At 43.3% G+C, this 17,499-nt stretch overlaps 1 protein-coding gene across 1 annotated transcript in view; it reads left to right on the top strand.

Moving 5' to 3' along the window:
- Positions 1 to 17,499, top strand: part of LOC138681613 (pecanex-like protein 2) — a 1,209,413-nt gene that overhangs the window by 538,742 nt on the left and 653,172 nt on the right. The window contains exon 14 of the mRNA XM_069769269.1: positions 14,019 to 14,110. Within this exon, the coding sequence (XP_069625370.1) occupies positions 14,019 to 14,110 (92 nt within the window). The remainder of the gene's footprint in view (positions 1 to 14,018; positions 14,111 to 17,499) is intronic.

A 17,499-nucleotide genomic window follows, 5' to 3' on the forward strand; every position in this document is an offset into this window, starting at 1 on the left:
TTACCTGGAAAGTACAGTTAGGGCCAGAAATATTTGGACAGTGACACAAGTTTTGTTATTTTAGCTGTTTACAAAAACATGTTCAGAAATACAATTATATATATAATATGGGCTGAAAGTGCACACTCCCAGCTGCAATATGATAGTTTCCACATCCAAATCGGAGAAAGGGTTTAGGAATCATAGCTCTGTAATGCATAGCTTCCTCTTTTTCAAGGGACCAAAAGTAATTGGACAATGGACTCTAAGGGCTGCAATTAACTCTGAAGGCGTCTCCCTCGTTAACTTGTAATCATGAAGTAGTTAAAAGGTCAGGGGTGGATTCCAGGTGTGTGGTTTTGCATTTGGAAGCTGTTGCTGTGAGCTGACAACGTGCGGTCAAAGGAACTCTCAATTGAGGTGAAGCAGAACATCCTGAGGCTGAAAAAAAAGAAAAAATCCATCAGAGAGATAGCAGACATGCTTGGAGTAGCAAAATCAACAGTTGGGTACATTCTGAGAAAAAAGGAATTGACTGGTGAGCTTGGGAACTCAAAAAGGCCTGGGCGTCCACGGATGACAACAGTGGTGGATGATCGCCGCATACTTAATTTGGTGAAGAAGAACCCGTTCACAACATCAACTGAAGTCCAGAACACTCTCAGTGAAGTAGGTGTATCTGTCTCTAAGTCAACAGTAAAGAGAAGACTCCATGACAGTAAATACAAAGGGTTCACATCTAGATGCAAACCATTCCTCAATAACAAAAATAGACAGGCCAGAGTTAAATTTGCAGAAAAACACCTCAAGAAGCCATCTCAGTTCTGGAAAAGTATTCTATGGACAGATGAGACAAAGATCAACCTGTACCAGAATGATGGGAAGAAAAAAGTTTGGAGAAGAAAGGGAACGGCACATGATCCAAGGCACACCACATCCTCTGTAAAACATGGTGGAGGCAACGTGATGGCATGGGCATGCATGGCTTTCAATGGTACTGGGTCACTTGTGTTTATTGATGACATAAGAGCAGACAAGAGTAGCCGGATGAATTCTGAAGTGTACCGGGATATACTTTCCGCCCAGATTCAGCCAAATGCTGCAAAGTTGATTGGTCGGCGCTTCATAGTACAGATGGACAATGACCCCAAGCATACAGCCAAAGCTACCCAGGAGTTCATGAGTGCCAAAAAGTGGAACATTCTGCAATGGCCAAGTCAATCTCCAGATCTAAACCCAATTGAGCATGCATTTCACTTGCTCAAATCCAGACTTAAGACGGAAAGACCCACAAACAAGCAAGACCTGAAGGCTGCGGCTGTAAAGGCCTGGCAAAGCATTAAGAAGGAGGAAACGCAGCGTTTGGTGATGTCCATGGGTTCCAGACTTAAGGCAGTGATTGCCTCCAAAGGATTTGCAACAAAATATTGAAAATAAAAATATTTTGTTTGGGTTATGTTTATTTGTCCAATTACTTTTGACCTCCTAAAATGTGGAGTGTTTGTAAAGAAATGTGTACAATTCCTACATTTTCTATCAGATATTTTTGTTCAACCCTTCAAATTAAACGTTACAATCTGCACTTGAATTCTGTTGTAGAGGTTTCATTTCAAATCCAATGTGGTGGCATGCAGAGCCCAAATCGCGAAAATTGTGTCACTGTCCAAATATTTCTGGCCCTAACTGTATGTGTGAATGAGTTCTCTCACTCATGTCTGGTTTTCAACACTACAAAAGTAATGCAGTGAGTTTACAAGATGCTATTAGATGGCTGAACACAGCTCACAAAAGATACAAGAGACTGTGTGCAAGATATGCAACCTTTCTAAAAATACTTTAATATCGATGAAACCTTATCAGAATGAAGCAAATCAGACTCAATAGGCAGAGAAACAGACACCCCCATGGGGCAGGGTGTTAAGGATAAAGCAGAACTTCTTATCACTCATGCGCAAGAAACCTGATTGCGTAAATCAAATTCATCTAAACATTCTGCTCTGTCATGCAAATCATCTTGCTCAAGAAGTTCAGTCCTGAGTGACAGAATACTAGAGGCAGACAACAAATACAGAGCAATCCTAAGACATTCCTTCAGAAAAAAGGAAGTAGTCACAGAAGCTCAAGCCAAGAAAGCAGATGTATATGCAGAAGACAATAAAGCAAATGCAGAAGCTCAAGCCAAGAATTAGAAGCTCAAGCCAAGAAAGCAGATGCTAAGGCACAAAGTAAGAGAGAAGAAGCAGAGACTTCGATAAAGATTCTTCAAACAGAGATGGAAGAAGAAATCGCACCAGCCAAAGTGACTTTGCACTGAAATAGTCATCTGCAGAACCCCCTATTTTCAACAATGTTCACAAGCTGACAACGCAGAACTTCCAAGTCAGCTCTACCTGCTGTGCCGTTGTTGCCCACAGTACCTGCACAAAACCATACCCAACACCCCAAGGTGCCCTCTCAAGGAAACTTATTACAGCAAGATCACCACAGGAGCTTTCTGGCTACTTGCTCTGAGAAAGGCTTCTGCTATGACTTGCAGCAGAAAAGAAGGAAGTGCAATTAACCCTCTCCTGTCCTATATGATACCTTTAGCACAAGTATAAACATTATATAATATTATAGTATTATCATTATAGCATTATCATTAACCCTAAGAAGGGCTGTTGTTGTACTTGAAAGAAATATAAATTTGGTTGAATCCCTGGCAAATATGCAGCTACAATTCTGTCTCTCATCATGATCTCTCCCTACTCTTGCCTGTTTACAGTGTGCCGATCATAGTCTCACGAGCCTTATATAAACCCAATGACGCTATGCAGTCAGCCAATCACAGTACATCCACTACCAAGATGGCTACAGCATTACAATGACTGGCAGGCAATCCCTGCATGTTTATTGACTATCTAAAAAGCACCAAACATGCGGACCTGGGACTTAACCTTCCTCTAGTGTTAGCTTTCTGTTACTCTTTCTAATGTTAACGGGTCGGTTTTGACCCGTGTCTTAAATCACCCCTAGGATACCCTAAAAACAGTTATTTATGATCCAATTTGTTTCTTACCTCTTAGTTACCTTGTTAGGGTTTCTCATCCATGGAAGGATTTATTTTAATATTTTTGTTGTGGCCCCCTGGGCCTTTCATTTGAGAGCATACCCTTCATTTTCAATATAAAAGTATTGTCAAATGAACCTCAAGAGAATAATATAAACTATACTCTGCAAAGTACCAACTCTAAGCTGATTTGGACATACATGCCTGGACATGTCCCTAACTCAAGTTGTTGGAGGTAGAGTTGGCTGTGGGCTGTTGGTTTATATTGTGTTTATGAGTTCAGTTTTGGGACTTATTATTGTTTTTTTACTTTTATATTAGACCTGGGTCGAAATTGACCCCAACAACACAAATGTTATAATTTTAATAAGATCATTTTACAATTTAGTAAATTAGTTTTATTTTATTGTATTTTGTTTAACAATAAGTTCAAAAGTCAAAAAGTCTTGATGCAATAAACAAATGTATGTAGAATTTGTATGCATTTAACCTTCGTCTGGCTTGCAATAACTTTTTTGCGAAAAGCCGTGGAGGGCTGAAATTTCGTGACATCTCTGCAGTTTTGGTCCAGAATATATTGGCCAAATATCACAGTGGAGGTATATATGAAGGTACAATTGTACCTCTGCAGCCTGTTAACGTTGTAAAATTATGCAGCCTGACGAAGGTTAAAACCTAAAACGGGTCGGTCACGACCCTAACACTAGAGGAAGGTTTTAAGCTCACACTCAAGCATTCAAAATATAGTCACCAAGTAACGAGCATCACGAGCACACTGATTCTCGAGCAAGTAAACAGTAGTGAAAAGCACACTCACTCATCACTAGGGAACATATCTATATCTTGAATTTATAATTTTTATTTATCTGTATGGATACTTTGCCTTGTGTTAAAACTATTTTTAAGGCTATATATCTATAGCTTGGACAGATATTTTCAGTTGAGACCTGTGGTTTTTCCTGTTTGCATACACATTTTTTTTCTATCTAATTTTGTTTTTCTCACTGTCTGTAATGCCTTTAGTGTAGGTGTTCAACATGGCTTTCAGAGATACCGGCGTTGAGCGGGGATGCCATATTGCTAATATTAGAAGAGGTTGGAATCCTGTTAGGTAGGGTGATTGACAGGGATTTCTAGGGAATGAGTACCCCCCACAACCGTTTATGTGTACTTTTTTCAGTTTATCTGTAATTTGTGCTTAAACCCTGAATTGCCCACACTTTTTAATACTATATTTAGAAGGTTTTTTGAGTGTTGTACTGTTAATCTAATAATGAAAGTTAATTTTTAGGGGTCTATTTTTCTTTTTGTTTCTAATGATATTGAGGCTTCAGTTTATCAATTTTTGGTCTTCTACATGATTTGCTGCCCACTCATTTATGAAGAGCAAGACTTGCAATGAAGAATTTGAAATGTTTTATTCCATAATGTATGTTTAGTATTATGAGACTCATCATTAATCTTATTCCATTTTAAAATGAGTGCCACAATAGATAATGTTGGTGAGCCTAAAAAAGTTCCTTAAATGAGATAATGGAGCTATGTACAGGTTATGTACAGATGACTCGTAAAATGTCAAATGTCACACACTCTCAGTTGAAACTAGAAGTTTACATAAACTATAAAAAAGACACATATGCATGTTTTTTCTCAATATCTGACATGAAATCAGAATAAACCATTCCAGTTTTAGGTATATTAGGATTACCATAATTATTAATATTTGCAAATGCCAGAATAATGAGAGCGATAGAATGATTTAATGCATTTTTATTACTTACTGCAAAGATAAAAGTTTACATACATTTCATTAGTATTTGGTACAATTGCCCTTAAACTGAATTACTTGGGTCAAACATTTGGGATCTCCTTCTACAAGCTTCTCACGATAGTTGGTCGGAATTGGGCCCATTCTTCCTGATAAAACTGGTGTAACTGATGCAGGTTTGTAGGTCGCTGTGCTTGCACCTGCCCTTTCACCTTTGCACAAAAATGTTCAACAGAATTGAGATCAGGGCTTTGTGATGACCATTCCAAAACATTGACGTTGTTATCCTTAGCCAATTTGCTACTATTTTGGCAGTATGCTTTGAGTCATTGTCCATTTGGAAGACCTTCCACCAAATCTTTAACTTCCTTGCAGATGTCTGGAGATGTTGCTTCAGTATTGCCACATAATCTTCTTTTCTCATGATGCCAACTATTTTGTGACGTACACCAGTCCCTCCTGCAGCAAAACATCCCCACAACATGATGCTCTCACCCTGTGTTTCACAGATGGTGTTCTTAGGCTTTCAAGCTTCTCCCTTTTTCCTCCAAACATAACAGTGGTCATTATGCCTTAAAAGTTCAATTTTAGTTTCATCAGACTGTAAGGGGTTACAAAGATTGTTGTATGCCTCTATCCCTTTAAGTATATATAATTGTTAATAAGTGTATTTATTTAAAGTATGTAATCTATGCTGCACAGTGTGTATTGCTTACTTTAGGGAAAGTGCAGTGCACAGTTCAGCCACAAGATGGGGGCACAGAGAACATAGGAGTGTATATAGTATACTAGGAAAAATACCTCATGGGTTTCAGATAGGAAATAGTTAAACATAAAAGGGGCACGGTGGATAAGACAGGAGGGACTTCCTGATAATCTCAGTTGGGGGCCAGGACATCCATGCAGCTCACTTGGGCTAGCCTGTCCTGGGCTACATTATGCCACGCAACGTTAGAAGAAGTGTAAGGCCCAGCCATATAGCATCTCTGGCCAGGACCTCATCAGAAGGAACAATGCCAACAGTGCTAGTGGTCCAGTATTAATGTGACTGCAGTTGCTAGAAGAAGCAGTACAGGCAGGTCGCTCATCATGTGGCAGCTTATTGCGTGGGTCAGCGCCCTCAGAGCTGGGGTGAAACAGCTGAGGGAGTCCCCAGACCGAGTAAGGTTGAGCAGTGAGGACGCTGAGAGACCGAAAGGTACAATCCTTCCAGGAAGCGAGCTTAGCGATGGAGAGAGAAGGACAGAGACAGAAGAGAAGTTGCATGTTGTGAAACCTGATGTTAATGCTGGAAAGAATGTGAATATGCTGCGTACAGAACCAAGTAAAGCTGTTGTTTTTAAAATTGAGTTGGACTTTGTCTGTCTTTGTGCGGTGCCATTTACAAAGCATCACTGGCGGTCTAGGGTGGACCCTGATGGCAAGGAGACCCAGAATGAAGGTATACCGAAGGAAAGACACTATTGAACAGTGGGGAGAGGCTAGGGCATAATACAGGGATTACTCTCGGCTATGACTATCACACCCTGGCCCACCCTAACAAGACCACAGGACATGTCTCCAAAAATGTAAGATATTTGCTCCTGTGTGCATTTGCAAACATTAATCTGGCTTTTTTATGTTTCTCTTGGCTTAATGGCTTCTTCCTGGCAAAGTGGCCTTTCAGCCTACGTTGATACAGTACTCGTTTCTCTGTGGATATTGACACAATGCTACCAGCTTACACCATCGTCTCCACAAGGTCTTTTGCTTTTGTCCTTGGGTTGATATGCTCATGTCAGACCAAAGCACGTTCATCTCTGGGACACAGAAACCATCTCCCTCTTGAGCGGTATGATGGCTGGACATTTCTTCTTTTATGTACTTGCGTATAATTGTTTGTACTGATGAACTAGGCACTTTCAGGTACCTTGAAAATGTACCCAAGGATGAGCCAGACTTGTTTGTCCACAATTCTCTTCCCATGATGCTACACAAAGAAGCACTGTATTTCAGGTGTGCCTTAAAATACATCTATAAGTGTGTCTCTAATTAACTCAGATGTTGCCTAAAAGCTATCAGAAGCTTCCAAACACATGAAATCATCATATGGGCAGTCCAGAATTGTTTAAAGGCATAGTAATCTTAGTGTATGTAAACCTTTGACTTTGCAGTAAGTAATAAAAATGCACTAAAACATTCTCTATCTCTAATTATTCTGGCACTTGGTAAATATTAATAATTATGGTAAACCTAATTGACCTATATCGGAAAGGTTTATTCTGGTTTCATGTCAGATATTGAGAAAAACATGCATATGTGTCTTTTTTATATAGTGTATGTAAACTAAACTAGTTTCAACTGTACCTCTACAACGAAGTTTTGAACTTTCAGAAAATCCTTTACTTTACAATTGAAGACCACATTAATTCTTGTTCTCAGCCACTGAAGTCATTGCTGCTAAGTGCATAAGAGAATAAACAGCTGAACTGTCAGTGAGAGAGTGAATCTGGTGGCTTATTACTCATTGACAGTTTGGCTAATGTTCACTACAAGCTTGTTAAGTTGCTGTACCGAAATGACAGTGTGGCATCCGCTTTAAAGGGACAGTGAGAGGCACCCTGTTCGGTCACATACCCCCAGGGCCTACAGTATCAAGACTGTCGTAATTGTGATCTTGACACAAAAACTGACCATAAAGAAGATCCCAGGAGGCAAGAAGTATTTGGCGTTCATAAAGAAAAAAATGAACACCCGGTGGACGAAATGAATATATATATATATATATATATATATATATATATATATATATATATATATATATATATACACAGTTAGGTCCATATATATTTGGACAGAGACAACATTTTTCTAATTTTGGTTATAGACATTACCACAATGAATTTTAAACAAAACAATTCAGATGCAGTTGAAGTTCAGGTGTTCAGCTTTCATTTGAGTGTATCCACATTAAAATTGGATGAAGGGTTTAGGAGTTTCAGCTCCTTAACATGTGCCACACTGTTTTTAAAGGGACCAAAATTAATTGGACAGATTCAATAATTTTAAATAAAATGTTCATTTTTAGTACTTGGTTGAAAACCCTTTGTTGGCAATGACTGCCTGAAGTCTTGAACTCATGGACATCACCAGACACTGTGTTTCCTCCTTTTTGATGCTCTGCCAGCCCTTCACGGCAGTGGTTTTCAGTTGCTGTTTGTTTGTGGGCCTTTCTGTCTGAAGTTTAGGCTTTAACAAGTGAAATGCATGCTCAATTGGGTTGAGATCAGGTGACTGACTTGGCCATTCAAGAATATTCCACTTCTTTGCTTTAATAAACTCCTAGGTTGCTTTGGCTTTATGTTTTCGGTCATTGTCCATCTGTAGTATGAAACGACAACCAATCAGTTTGGCTGCATTTCGCTGGATCTGAGCACACAGTATGGCTCTGAATACCTTAGAATTCATTCGGCTGCTTCTGTCCTATGTCACATCATTAATAAACACTAGTGACCAAATGTCACTGGCAGCCATGCATGCCCAAGCCATCACACTGCCTCCGCCGTGTTTTACAGATGATGTGGTATGCTTTGGGGCATGAGCTGTACCACGCCTTCGCCATAGTTTTCTCTTTCCATCATTCTGGCAGATGTTGATCTTGAATTCATCTGTCCAAAGAATGTTCTTCCAGAACTGTGCTGGCTTTTTTAGATGTTTTTTGGCAAAGTCCAGTCTAGCCTTTTTATTCTTGATGCTTATGAGTGGCTTGCACCGTGCAGTGATCCCTCTGTATTTACTTTCATGCAGTCTTCTCTTTATGGTAGATTTGGATATTGATATGCCTACCTCCTGGAGAGTGTTGTTCACTTGGTTGGCTGTTGTGAAGGGGTTTCTCTTCACCATGGAGATTATTCTGCGATCATCCACCACTGTTGTCTTCCGTGGGCGCCCAGGTCTTTTTGCATTGATGAGTTCACCAGTGCTTTCTTTCTATCTCAGGATGTACCAAACTGTAGATTTTGCCACTCCTAATATTGTAGCAATTTCTCGGATGTTTTTTTTTTTGTTTTTGCAGCTTAAGGATGGCTTGTTTCACCTGGATGGAGAGCTCCTTTGACCGCATGTTTACTTCACAGCAAAACCTTCCAAATGCAAGCACCACACCTCAAATCAACTCCAGGCCTTTTATCTGCTTAATTGAGAATGACATAACGAAGGGATTGCCCACACCTGTCCATGAAATAGCCTTGGAGTCAATTGTCCAATTACTTTCGGTCCCTTTAAAAACAGGGTGGCACATGTTAAGGAGCTGAAACTCCTAAACCCTTCATCCAATTTTCATGTGGATACCCTCAAATGAAGGATGAAAGTCTGAACTTCAACTGCATCTGAATTCTTTTGTTTAAAATTCATTGTGGTAATGTCTATAACCAAAATTAGAAAAATGTTGTCTCTGTCCAAATATACAGTGGGGCAAAAAAGTATTTAGTCAGTCAGCAATAGTGCAAGTTCCACCACTTAAAAAGATGTGAGGCGTCTGTAATTTACATCATAGGTAGACCTCAACTATGGGAGACAAACTGAGAAAAAAAAATCCAGAAAATCACATTGTCTGTTTTTTTATCATTTTATTTGCATATTATGGTGGAAAATAAGTATTTGGTCAGAAACAAAATTTCATCTCAATACTTTGTAATATATCCTTTGTTGGCAATGACAGAGGTCAAACGTTTTCTGTAAGTCTTCACAAGGTTGCCACACACTGTTGTTGGTATGTTGGCCCATTCCTCCATGCCGATCTCCTCTAGAGCAGTGATGTTTTTGGCTTTTCGCTTGGCAACACGGACTTTCAACTCCCTCCAAAGGTTTTCTATAGGGTTGAGATCTGGAGACTGGCTAGGCCACTCCAGGACCTTGAAATGCTTCTTACGAAGCCACTCCTTCGTTGCCCTGGCGGTGTGCTTTGGATCATTGTCATGTTGAAAGACCCAGCCACGTTTCATCTTCAATGCCCTTGCTGATGGAAGGAGGTTTGCACTCAAAATCTCACGATACATGGCCCCATTCATTCTTTCATGTACCCGGATCAGTCGTCCTGGCCCCTTTGCAGAGAATCAGCCCCAAAGCATGATGTTTCCACCACCATGCTTTACAGTAGGTATGGTGTTTGATGGTTGCAACTCAGTATTCTTTTTCCTCCAAACACGACAAGTTGTGTTTCTACCAAACAGTTCCAGTTTGGTTTCATCAGACCATAGGACATTCTCCCAAAACTCCTCTGGATCATCCAAATGCTCTCTAGCAAACTTCAGACGGGCCCGGACATGTACTGGCTTAAGCAGTGGGACACGTCTGGCACTGCAGGATCTGAGTCCATGGTGCCGTAGTGTGTTACTTATGGTAGGCCTTGTTACATTGGTCCCAGCTCTCTGCAGTTCATTCACTAGGTCCCCCCGCGTGGTTCTTGGATTTTTGCTCACCGTTCTTGTGATCATTCTGACCCCACGGGGTGGGATTTTGCGTGGAGCCCCAGATCGAGGGAGATTATCAGTGGTCTTGTATGTCTTCCATTTTCTAATTATTGCTCCCACTGTTGATTTCTTCACTCCAAGCTGGTTGGCTATTGCAGATTCAGTCTTCCCAGCCTGGTGCAGGGCTACAATTTTGTTTCTGGTGTTCTTTGACAGCTCTTTGGTCTTCACCATAGTGGAGTTTGGAGTCAGACTGTTTGAGGGTGTGCACAGGTGTCTTTTTATACTGATAACAAGTTTAAACAGGTGCCATTACTACAGGTAATGAGTGGAGGAAAGAGGAGACTCTTAAAGAAGAAGTTACAGGTCTGTGAGAGCCAGAAATCTTGATTGTTTGTTTCTGACCAAATACTTATTTTCCACCATAATATGCAAAAAAAATGATAAAAAAACAGACAATGTGATTTTCTGGATTTTTTTTTCTCAGTTTGTCTCCCATAGTTGAGGTCTACCTATGATGTAAATTACAGACGCCTCTCATCTTTTTAAGTGGTGGAACTTGCACTATTGCTGACTGACTAAATACTTTTTTGCCCCACTGTATATGGACCTAACTGTATATATATACAATATATATATATATATATATATATATTTTTTTTTTTTTTAATAAGCTATCACTTACACAATTGCAGTACAAATGTCTGTGCCTTTTATTAGTATTTGTTATATTGAATCATAGCACTTCTATTGCTCCTACATGTACCATGACACCCATTTGGTGGATGCTTCTGCAGCGCCCCAGGGTCCTTGTTGTTGCAGTAATGTCATTCTTCCACCAGGGGGAGTGATGTTACGTCTGAAGGCAATAAAGGAGATCACTTTACCAGGTATCACAAGCCACACAGCACACTTCACACTCCAGTCCACCAGGGGAAGCTATGCTCCTATTTAGTAGGGCACTCTTCACATTTAGGTAAAACTGGTGGTCTGGATAGGAAGTTAGGCAGAAGCTGGCTGGGTTTCACCCAGTGAGCTGCTATCTGAGCTCCGCTCAGGTAGTGGGTCCCTAACAGGGGTGGGATCCTGTCAGAGGCCTAGAGAGAAGGCCACGGAGCTGCGACTGCCTACCGATGTGGCAGCATCTTAAGAAAGAGACATTGAAGAAGAATTATGTTGTAGAGGGTGAGTAACGAAGTAATAACAAAAGGAGAGGAAACCAGAAGGAGTTCTGCCCTGTAAAAGGCTGCCTCCTTTCTGAGGCGCAGAATCCGGTGGCCGGAACTCCGAGGGAGCAATTGTCTCCATGCCTTGCTCCAGAGACCGGCAGGACAGTTAATTGCACATTGCTGATCCGCACCTATACCTAGGAGGCACGGTGGCAACTATGGGAAGCCGGGGCGTGCTAGAGTCCCTGTAAAAAGCCTCAAGCCACAAGTCATACGGGTTTGTCTTATCTATCTGGGGGACAGAGAGAGACATTAAATCTACAATAGTTGTGAGGAACTTACCGAGAAGCTCAGGAAGGGACTAGAACCATCAGGCGCTAGAAGAAGGCTACTGATTTCCACTTGGAAAAGGGGACTCTGGATTTGCCTTCAGACCAGCCGGACTCTGCCTACCCTGTGATCGGGTGCTCTGGACTGTAGATGCTGAAGCCTTCAGTAAAGGTAAAGAGACTGCAACCTTGTGTCCTCGTTTTTCACTGCGCCTTTCACCATCCACCATCCACACACTGGGAAGCCCTGGGGACATACTTCACCTGTGGGAAGGTATACCATCTAGCTGTCATAAAATCACCCCAGCGGACCCCTAAGCGGCATTGGTCACCCTGACTGAATACCACAGGTGGCATCACGAACATTATCCCTTTAAAGACCTTTCCCCCTTTTACAACGAACCTCCTGAGGGCCACGGACCGGGTCAGCCACCGTGACATCCCCGAGAACTGAAGGACCCGGTACCGAGTTCCCCACTGCCCTACTGGGGGCGATCCACTTCAGTACAAACTTCTACTCACAACATATATGCTAGGATATGCTCTCCTGTCTGCCTCCACCGCTTGGGACTGTAGTGTAAGCAGAAGCCAGCGAAGACACTGAGCAAGTCTGGGCTGCTGTAGATGAGTCACCCGCAGGGCAGTAGGGTACTCGGTAATGGGTCCAGTCGCAAGGGGGATGTCACGGTGGCTGTGACCCACTTTGTGGTCCTGGGCGTCAACGCTAAAGGGGAAAATGTTAAAAGTTTGTTGTGACCCACCTGTGGTGTTCGGTCAGTGGTGGGACCGATGTTGCATTAAAGGGGTCCCCTGGGGGATGTTGCAGCAGCATGGGTGTTACACTTCCCACAGGTGAAGCGGGGTCCCCAGGGGTCCTATGGTGTAAGGCATGGATGGTATGTGCCGGTGAATAAATGGAGGAGACAAGTTGTAAGTCTTTACCTGGTTTACTGTAGGTTGTTGGCCACAGTCCAGGGTACTAGGCATGGATGATGGTGGTCCGGCCGGCTCAGAGGCAATGGAGAGTTCCCTTGTCCCAGTAGAAGTCTGTGAGCCTTTCCTCCTTGCTGTTTTGTGAGGTTCCTGCTGATGCTCACTAGATTCAACTCCTCAGGTTATCTTCTGTCCTGAAGCTGCAGCTCACACTTCTGCTGCACGGCCCACTGTCTGTTCTCGCTGCTTTTTTTCCACTTTCTCCCAGGAGCTGCAGACTCCCACGTCTGCTCAACTGCACCTCTCTCTTGCCAGCTCCGCCTAGCTGAGGTTCTTCGACCAGCTCCTTCCCTTCCAGGTACTCCACATGCAACCCTTCCAGGTTATCTGTCCTTTCCCAAAGGCTGCAGCTCCTTCATGGCTGCCAGGCCTCTCACGTCTGCTCCAGACATCCTTCCACTTCAGTTTCTCTCACTAACTGTTCTCTTTGGTCTCCTAGGACCAACTGTCTCACTCCTCCTCCAGGTCAGGATGCATAAAGCCTAGGGAAGCTCCCCTGAATCCGGGTGCTGAGCTCCCTCTCCTGGCCTGGATTCAGAACGTGTTGCATGTGTGTGCCTTACCTGGTGAAGGGAACTCCATTGCCTCTGAGTATGACATTACCTTCCCCGAAGGAAAAGCAACATCACTGCAGCAACCGGCCACCTGGGGTGCTGCATAGAGTCGCTGCCAAGCTGAAGAGTCACTGCCGAGCTGCAAAGTCGCTGGTTGAGTTCATGCAGAACTCACTTGATATGAAACAACAAAGTGCTTAGTTTGGAAGTTGAGGGGGCTTCACACACTGAGCTACTGACTATACTAAGTGTGCACTGATGCCTCTTCTTTTGCAAGCAAAATAGTTTATTTCTGGCAATTAAACCTCTAACATCTATACTACAGGTGGGATTTTTATAGGGGCAAAATCCCCTACATACCTGTATGAATGATTTAATTAGCTTTTTGGGGGTGACAGACTCCCTTTAAGTGGTATGCTCCAATACTTTTGTCCGTATAATGCATCTTTCACACATCTGTATACTGTTCATATGTCTTTTATCTGTTACTGTACTGTATTATGATTGATACTGTTGTGTATTTGAGCTGCTCTGATATTTAATGAATGTTATTAAAATTTCAAATGCTCTATGTGCTCCATCCCAGCGCAGTATGATAAATCTGTACTTTTGTTGCTTTAACCCTTTTTTAGCATCTCAATATACGTATATACACAATTGTGATTTATTTTAGTTTTCTCAAGTTATTGAAAGCAATATTAGATTGATAATATCACTTGTATTGCAGCAACTGCTGGGTTTGGATCATCACTTTATAGCTTACTCCGGAGCACTCTAGCTGTTGTCATGTTATACAGCGTCTGCAGCTATTCTATAAAGGTAAGTTTCAATTACTACCAACAAAATTTTATATATTTTAAAGGGTTATCCAATACTAGGACAACCCTTTCTTGAACTAAATATTTGGCCCCGATAAAATAAAAAACCTATATTTCCCTCCCGTGCTAGCGCCGCTAGCACTCGCGGTCCTTGAGCTTTTGTGCAATGTTGAGATATGTGGTGGTCGGCGCCCAATCTTCGCTGGCATCACTCTCTCTGCCTTCTTACGGATTGAACATGAAGAGGAAGCAAGGGATCAGCTGCAGCCCAAACTTCCTCTTCATGTTCAATCTGTACAAAAGACTGAGACAGTGATGCCTGCGATGATTGAGCCCCGGGCACCAAGTGTCACAACACCACACAAGAGCTTCAGCACGGCGAGTGCTGACACCGCTGGAATGGCACTAGCATGGGAGGTGAGTATAGGTTTTTTTATTTTATCAGGGGCAAACATTTAGTTCAAGAAGAGCGTTTCCTAATAGTGTACAGCCACTTTAAGATATGAGTACTGTATGTTCAAATGTGGCAGATTTGTCACTAACTGCAATACTACACAATTTTATTGATGTGGTCAAATGTGGTAAAATATCTGAACTGATTTTACAATCCTCAACATTTTTCCTTGGACGTTTGCTGTTTGTGTCTGATTTCATCATGTCCAGTCTACTGTAACATCAGCTGTGGAAACTCTCAGCTACTTCTGAATATATGACACTAGCTATTGAACCCGTTCTACGCCCGGGTGGCGAGCATTTATATTGGTATATGGTCTCCATCCTGGTATGTGCTGCTCCATCCTGCGTCCCCATCCTGTCATGTGCTGCACCCATCCTGCGCCCCCATCCTGTCATGTGCTGCACCCATCCTGCGCCCCCATCCTGTCATGTGCTGCTCCATCCTGCGCCCCCATCGTGTCATGTGTTGCTTCATCCTGCGTCCCCATCCTGTCATGTGCTGCTCCCATCCTGCACCCCCATTCTGTCATGTGCTGCACCCATCCTGCGCCCCCGTCCTGTCATGTGCTGCACCCATCCTGCGCCCCCATCCTGTCATGTGCTGCTCCCATCCTGTGCCCCCATCCTGTCATGTGCTGCTCCCATCCTGCGTCCCCATCCTGTCATGTGCTGCTCCCATCCTGCGCCTCCATTCTGACATGTGCTGCACCCATCCTGCGCCTCCATTCTGACATGTGCTGCTCCCATCCTGCGCCACCGTTCTTTGCTGCTCCCATCCATATGCCCCATACGCTGCTCCATAAAGGTTTATGGCCCCCATAAGATGCTCCATAGTATATGCCTCGTACACTGCTCCATAAAGGTTGATGGCCCCCATAAGATGCTCCACAGTATATGTCCCCGTACGCTGTTCCATAAAGGTTTATGGCCCCAATAAGATGCTCCATGGTATATGCCCCCGTACACTGCTCCATTATGGTTTATGGCCCCCATAAGATGCTCCATGGTATATGCCCCCGTACACTGCTCCATTATGGTTTATGGCCCCCATAAGATGCTCCATTGTATATGCCCCATACACTGCTCCATTATGGTTTATGGCCCCATAAGATGCTCCATGGTATATGCCCCCGTACACTGCTCCATTATGGTTTATGGCCCCATAAGATGCTCCATTGTATATGCCCCCGTACACTGCTCCATTATGGTTTATGGCCCCATAAGATGCTCCATAGTGTATGCCCCCGTACACTGCTCCATTATGGTTTATGGCCCCATAAGATGCTCCATTGTATATGCCCCCGTGCACTGCTCCATTATGCTTTATGGCCCCCTAAGATGCTCCATTGTATATGCCCCCGTACACTGCTCCATTATGGTTTATGGCCCCATAAGATGCTCCATTGTAAATGCCCCCGTACACTGATCCATTATGGTTTATGGCCCCATAAGATGCTCCATGGTATATGCCCCCGTATTCTGCTCCATTATGGTTTATGGCCCCATAAGATGCTCCATTGTATATGCCCCCGGACACTGCTCCATTATGGTTTATGACCCCATAAGATGCTCCATATTATATGCCCCCGTACACTGCTCCATAAAGGTTTATGGCCCCCATAAGATGCTCTATTGTATATGCCCCCGTACACTGCTCCATTATGGTTTATGGCCCCCATAAGATGCTCCATGGTATATGCCCCCGTACACTGCTCCATTATGGTTTATGGCCCCATAAGATGCTCCATGGTATATGCCCCCGTACACTGCTCCATTATGGTTTATGGCCCCATAAGATGCTCCATTGTATATGCCCCCGTACATTGCTCCATTATTGTTTATGGCCCCATAAGATGCTCCATGGTATATGCCCCCGTACACTGCTCCATTATGGTTTATGGCCCCATAAGATGCTCCATTGTATATGCCCCTGTACACTTCTCCATTATGGTTTATGGCCCCATAAGATGCTCCATGGTATATGCCCTGTATGCTGCTGCAATATATGAAAAAAAATATAAAATACCATACTCACCTATCGTCGCTGGGCGCCGAGTGCTGGGGGGCCTGAGCAGTTGGGGACACCGGCACGCTGTGGGGGTCAGGTGCCGGTATCGCCGCTAGTTCAGGCCCCCCAGCACTTGCTATATTCACCTGGCCCCGTTCCACCGCTGCGCGCCGCCATCTTCCGGCTCCTCTGGCTGTGACTGTTCAGTCAGAGGGCAGCGCGCATTAAGCACGTCATCGCGCCCTCTGAACTGAGCGTCACAGGCAGAGGACCGGGAAGATGGCGGCGCGCAGCGGTGGAACGGGGCCAGGTAAATATAGCCGATACTTACCCTCCTGGCGGTCCCTGCTTCTCTGTTGGAGATCGCGGTGTGCGTTCAGTGTTTACGCATACCGCGATCTCCTGGGAGCGTCACTCTGTGGGGGCCAGACTGCGCCGGCGCTTGCGCAGTCTATAAAGGCTTCTGACAGAGTGACGCTCCCAGCGTTATATTATAGATGACAAAAAAAAAATATTCATACAGAAAAGGCCTAAATTATTCAAGCTGCAAACACCTAGAAGTATTAACCAAAATATTTTTTTTAACCCCTCCATGAAATTGCAAATTTCAGTGTTTTTTTTTCCCTTTTTTTTCCTCCCCTTCTGCCAAGAGTGCTCTCATACTGTATTGGGGGCTTTGAATTATATTATATTGTATTTGGGGACCTTAAGCTGACTGTGGAATCTGTGAGGGACCTTATATTGTGTGTAATGGCCCTCATACTATGTAGCGGTCGGTGGGGGCCCTCATAATTCATTTTTGGGGTTGTAGAGGACACCATATTGTGTATCTGGACCTTCATACTTCATGGGAGCCTGTGAATGATGTTATACTGTGTGTGGTAGCCCTCACACTGACTGTGGGATCTATTGTGGACATCACATTG

This window comes from Ranitomeya imitator, chromosome 5 (assembly GCF_032444005.1).
Source record: "Ranitomeya imitator isolate aRanImi1 chromosome 5, aRanImi1.pri, whole genome shotgun sequence".
NCBI lineage: Eukaryota > Metazoa > Chordata > Amphibia > Anura > Dendrobatidae > Ranitomeya > Ranitomeya imitator.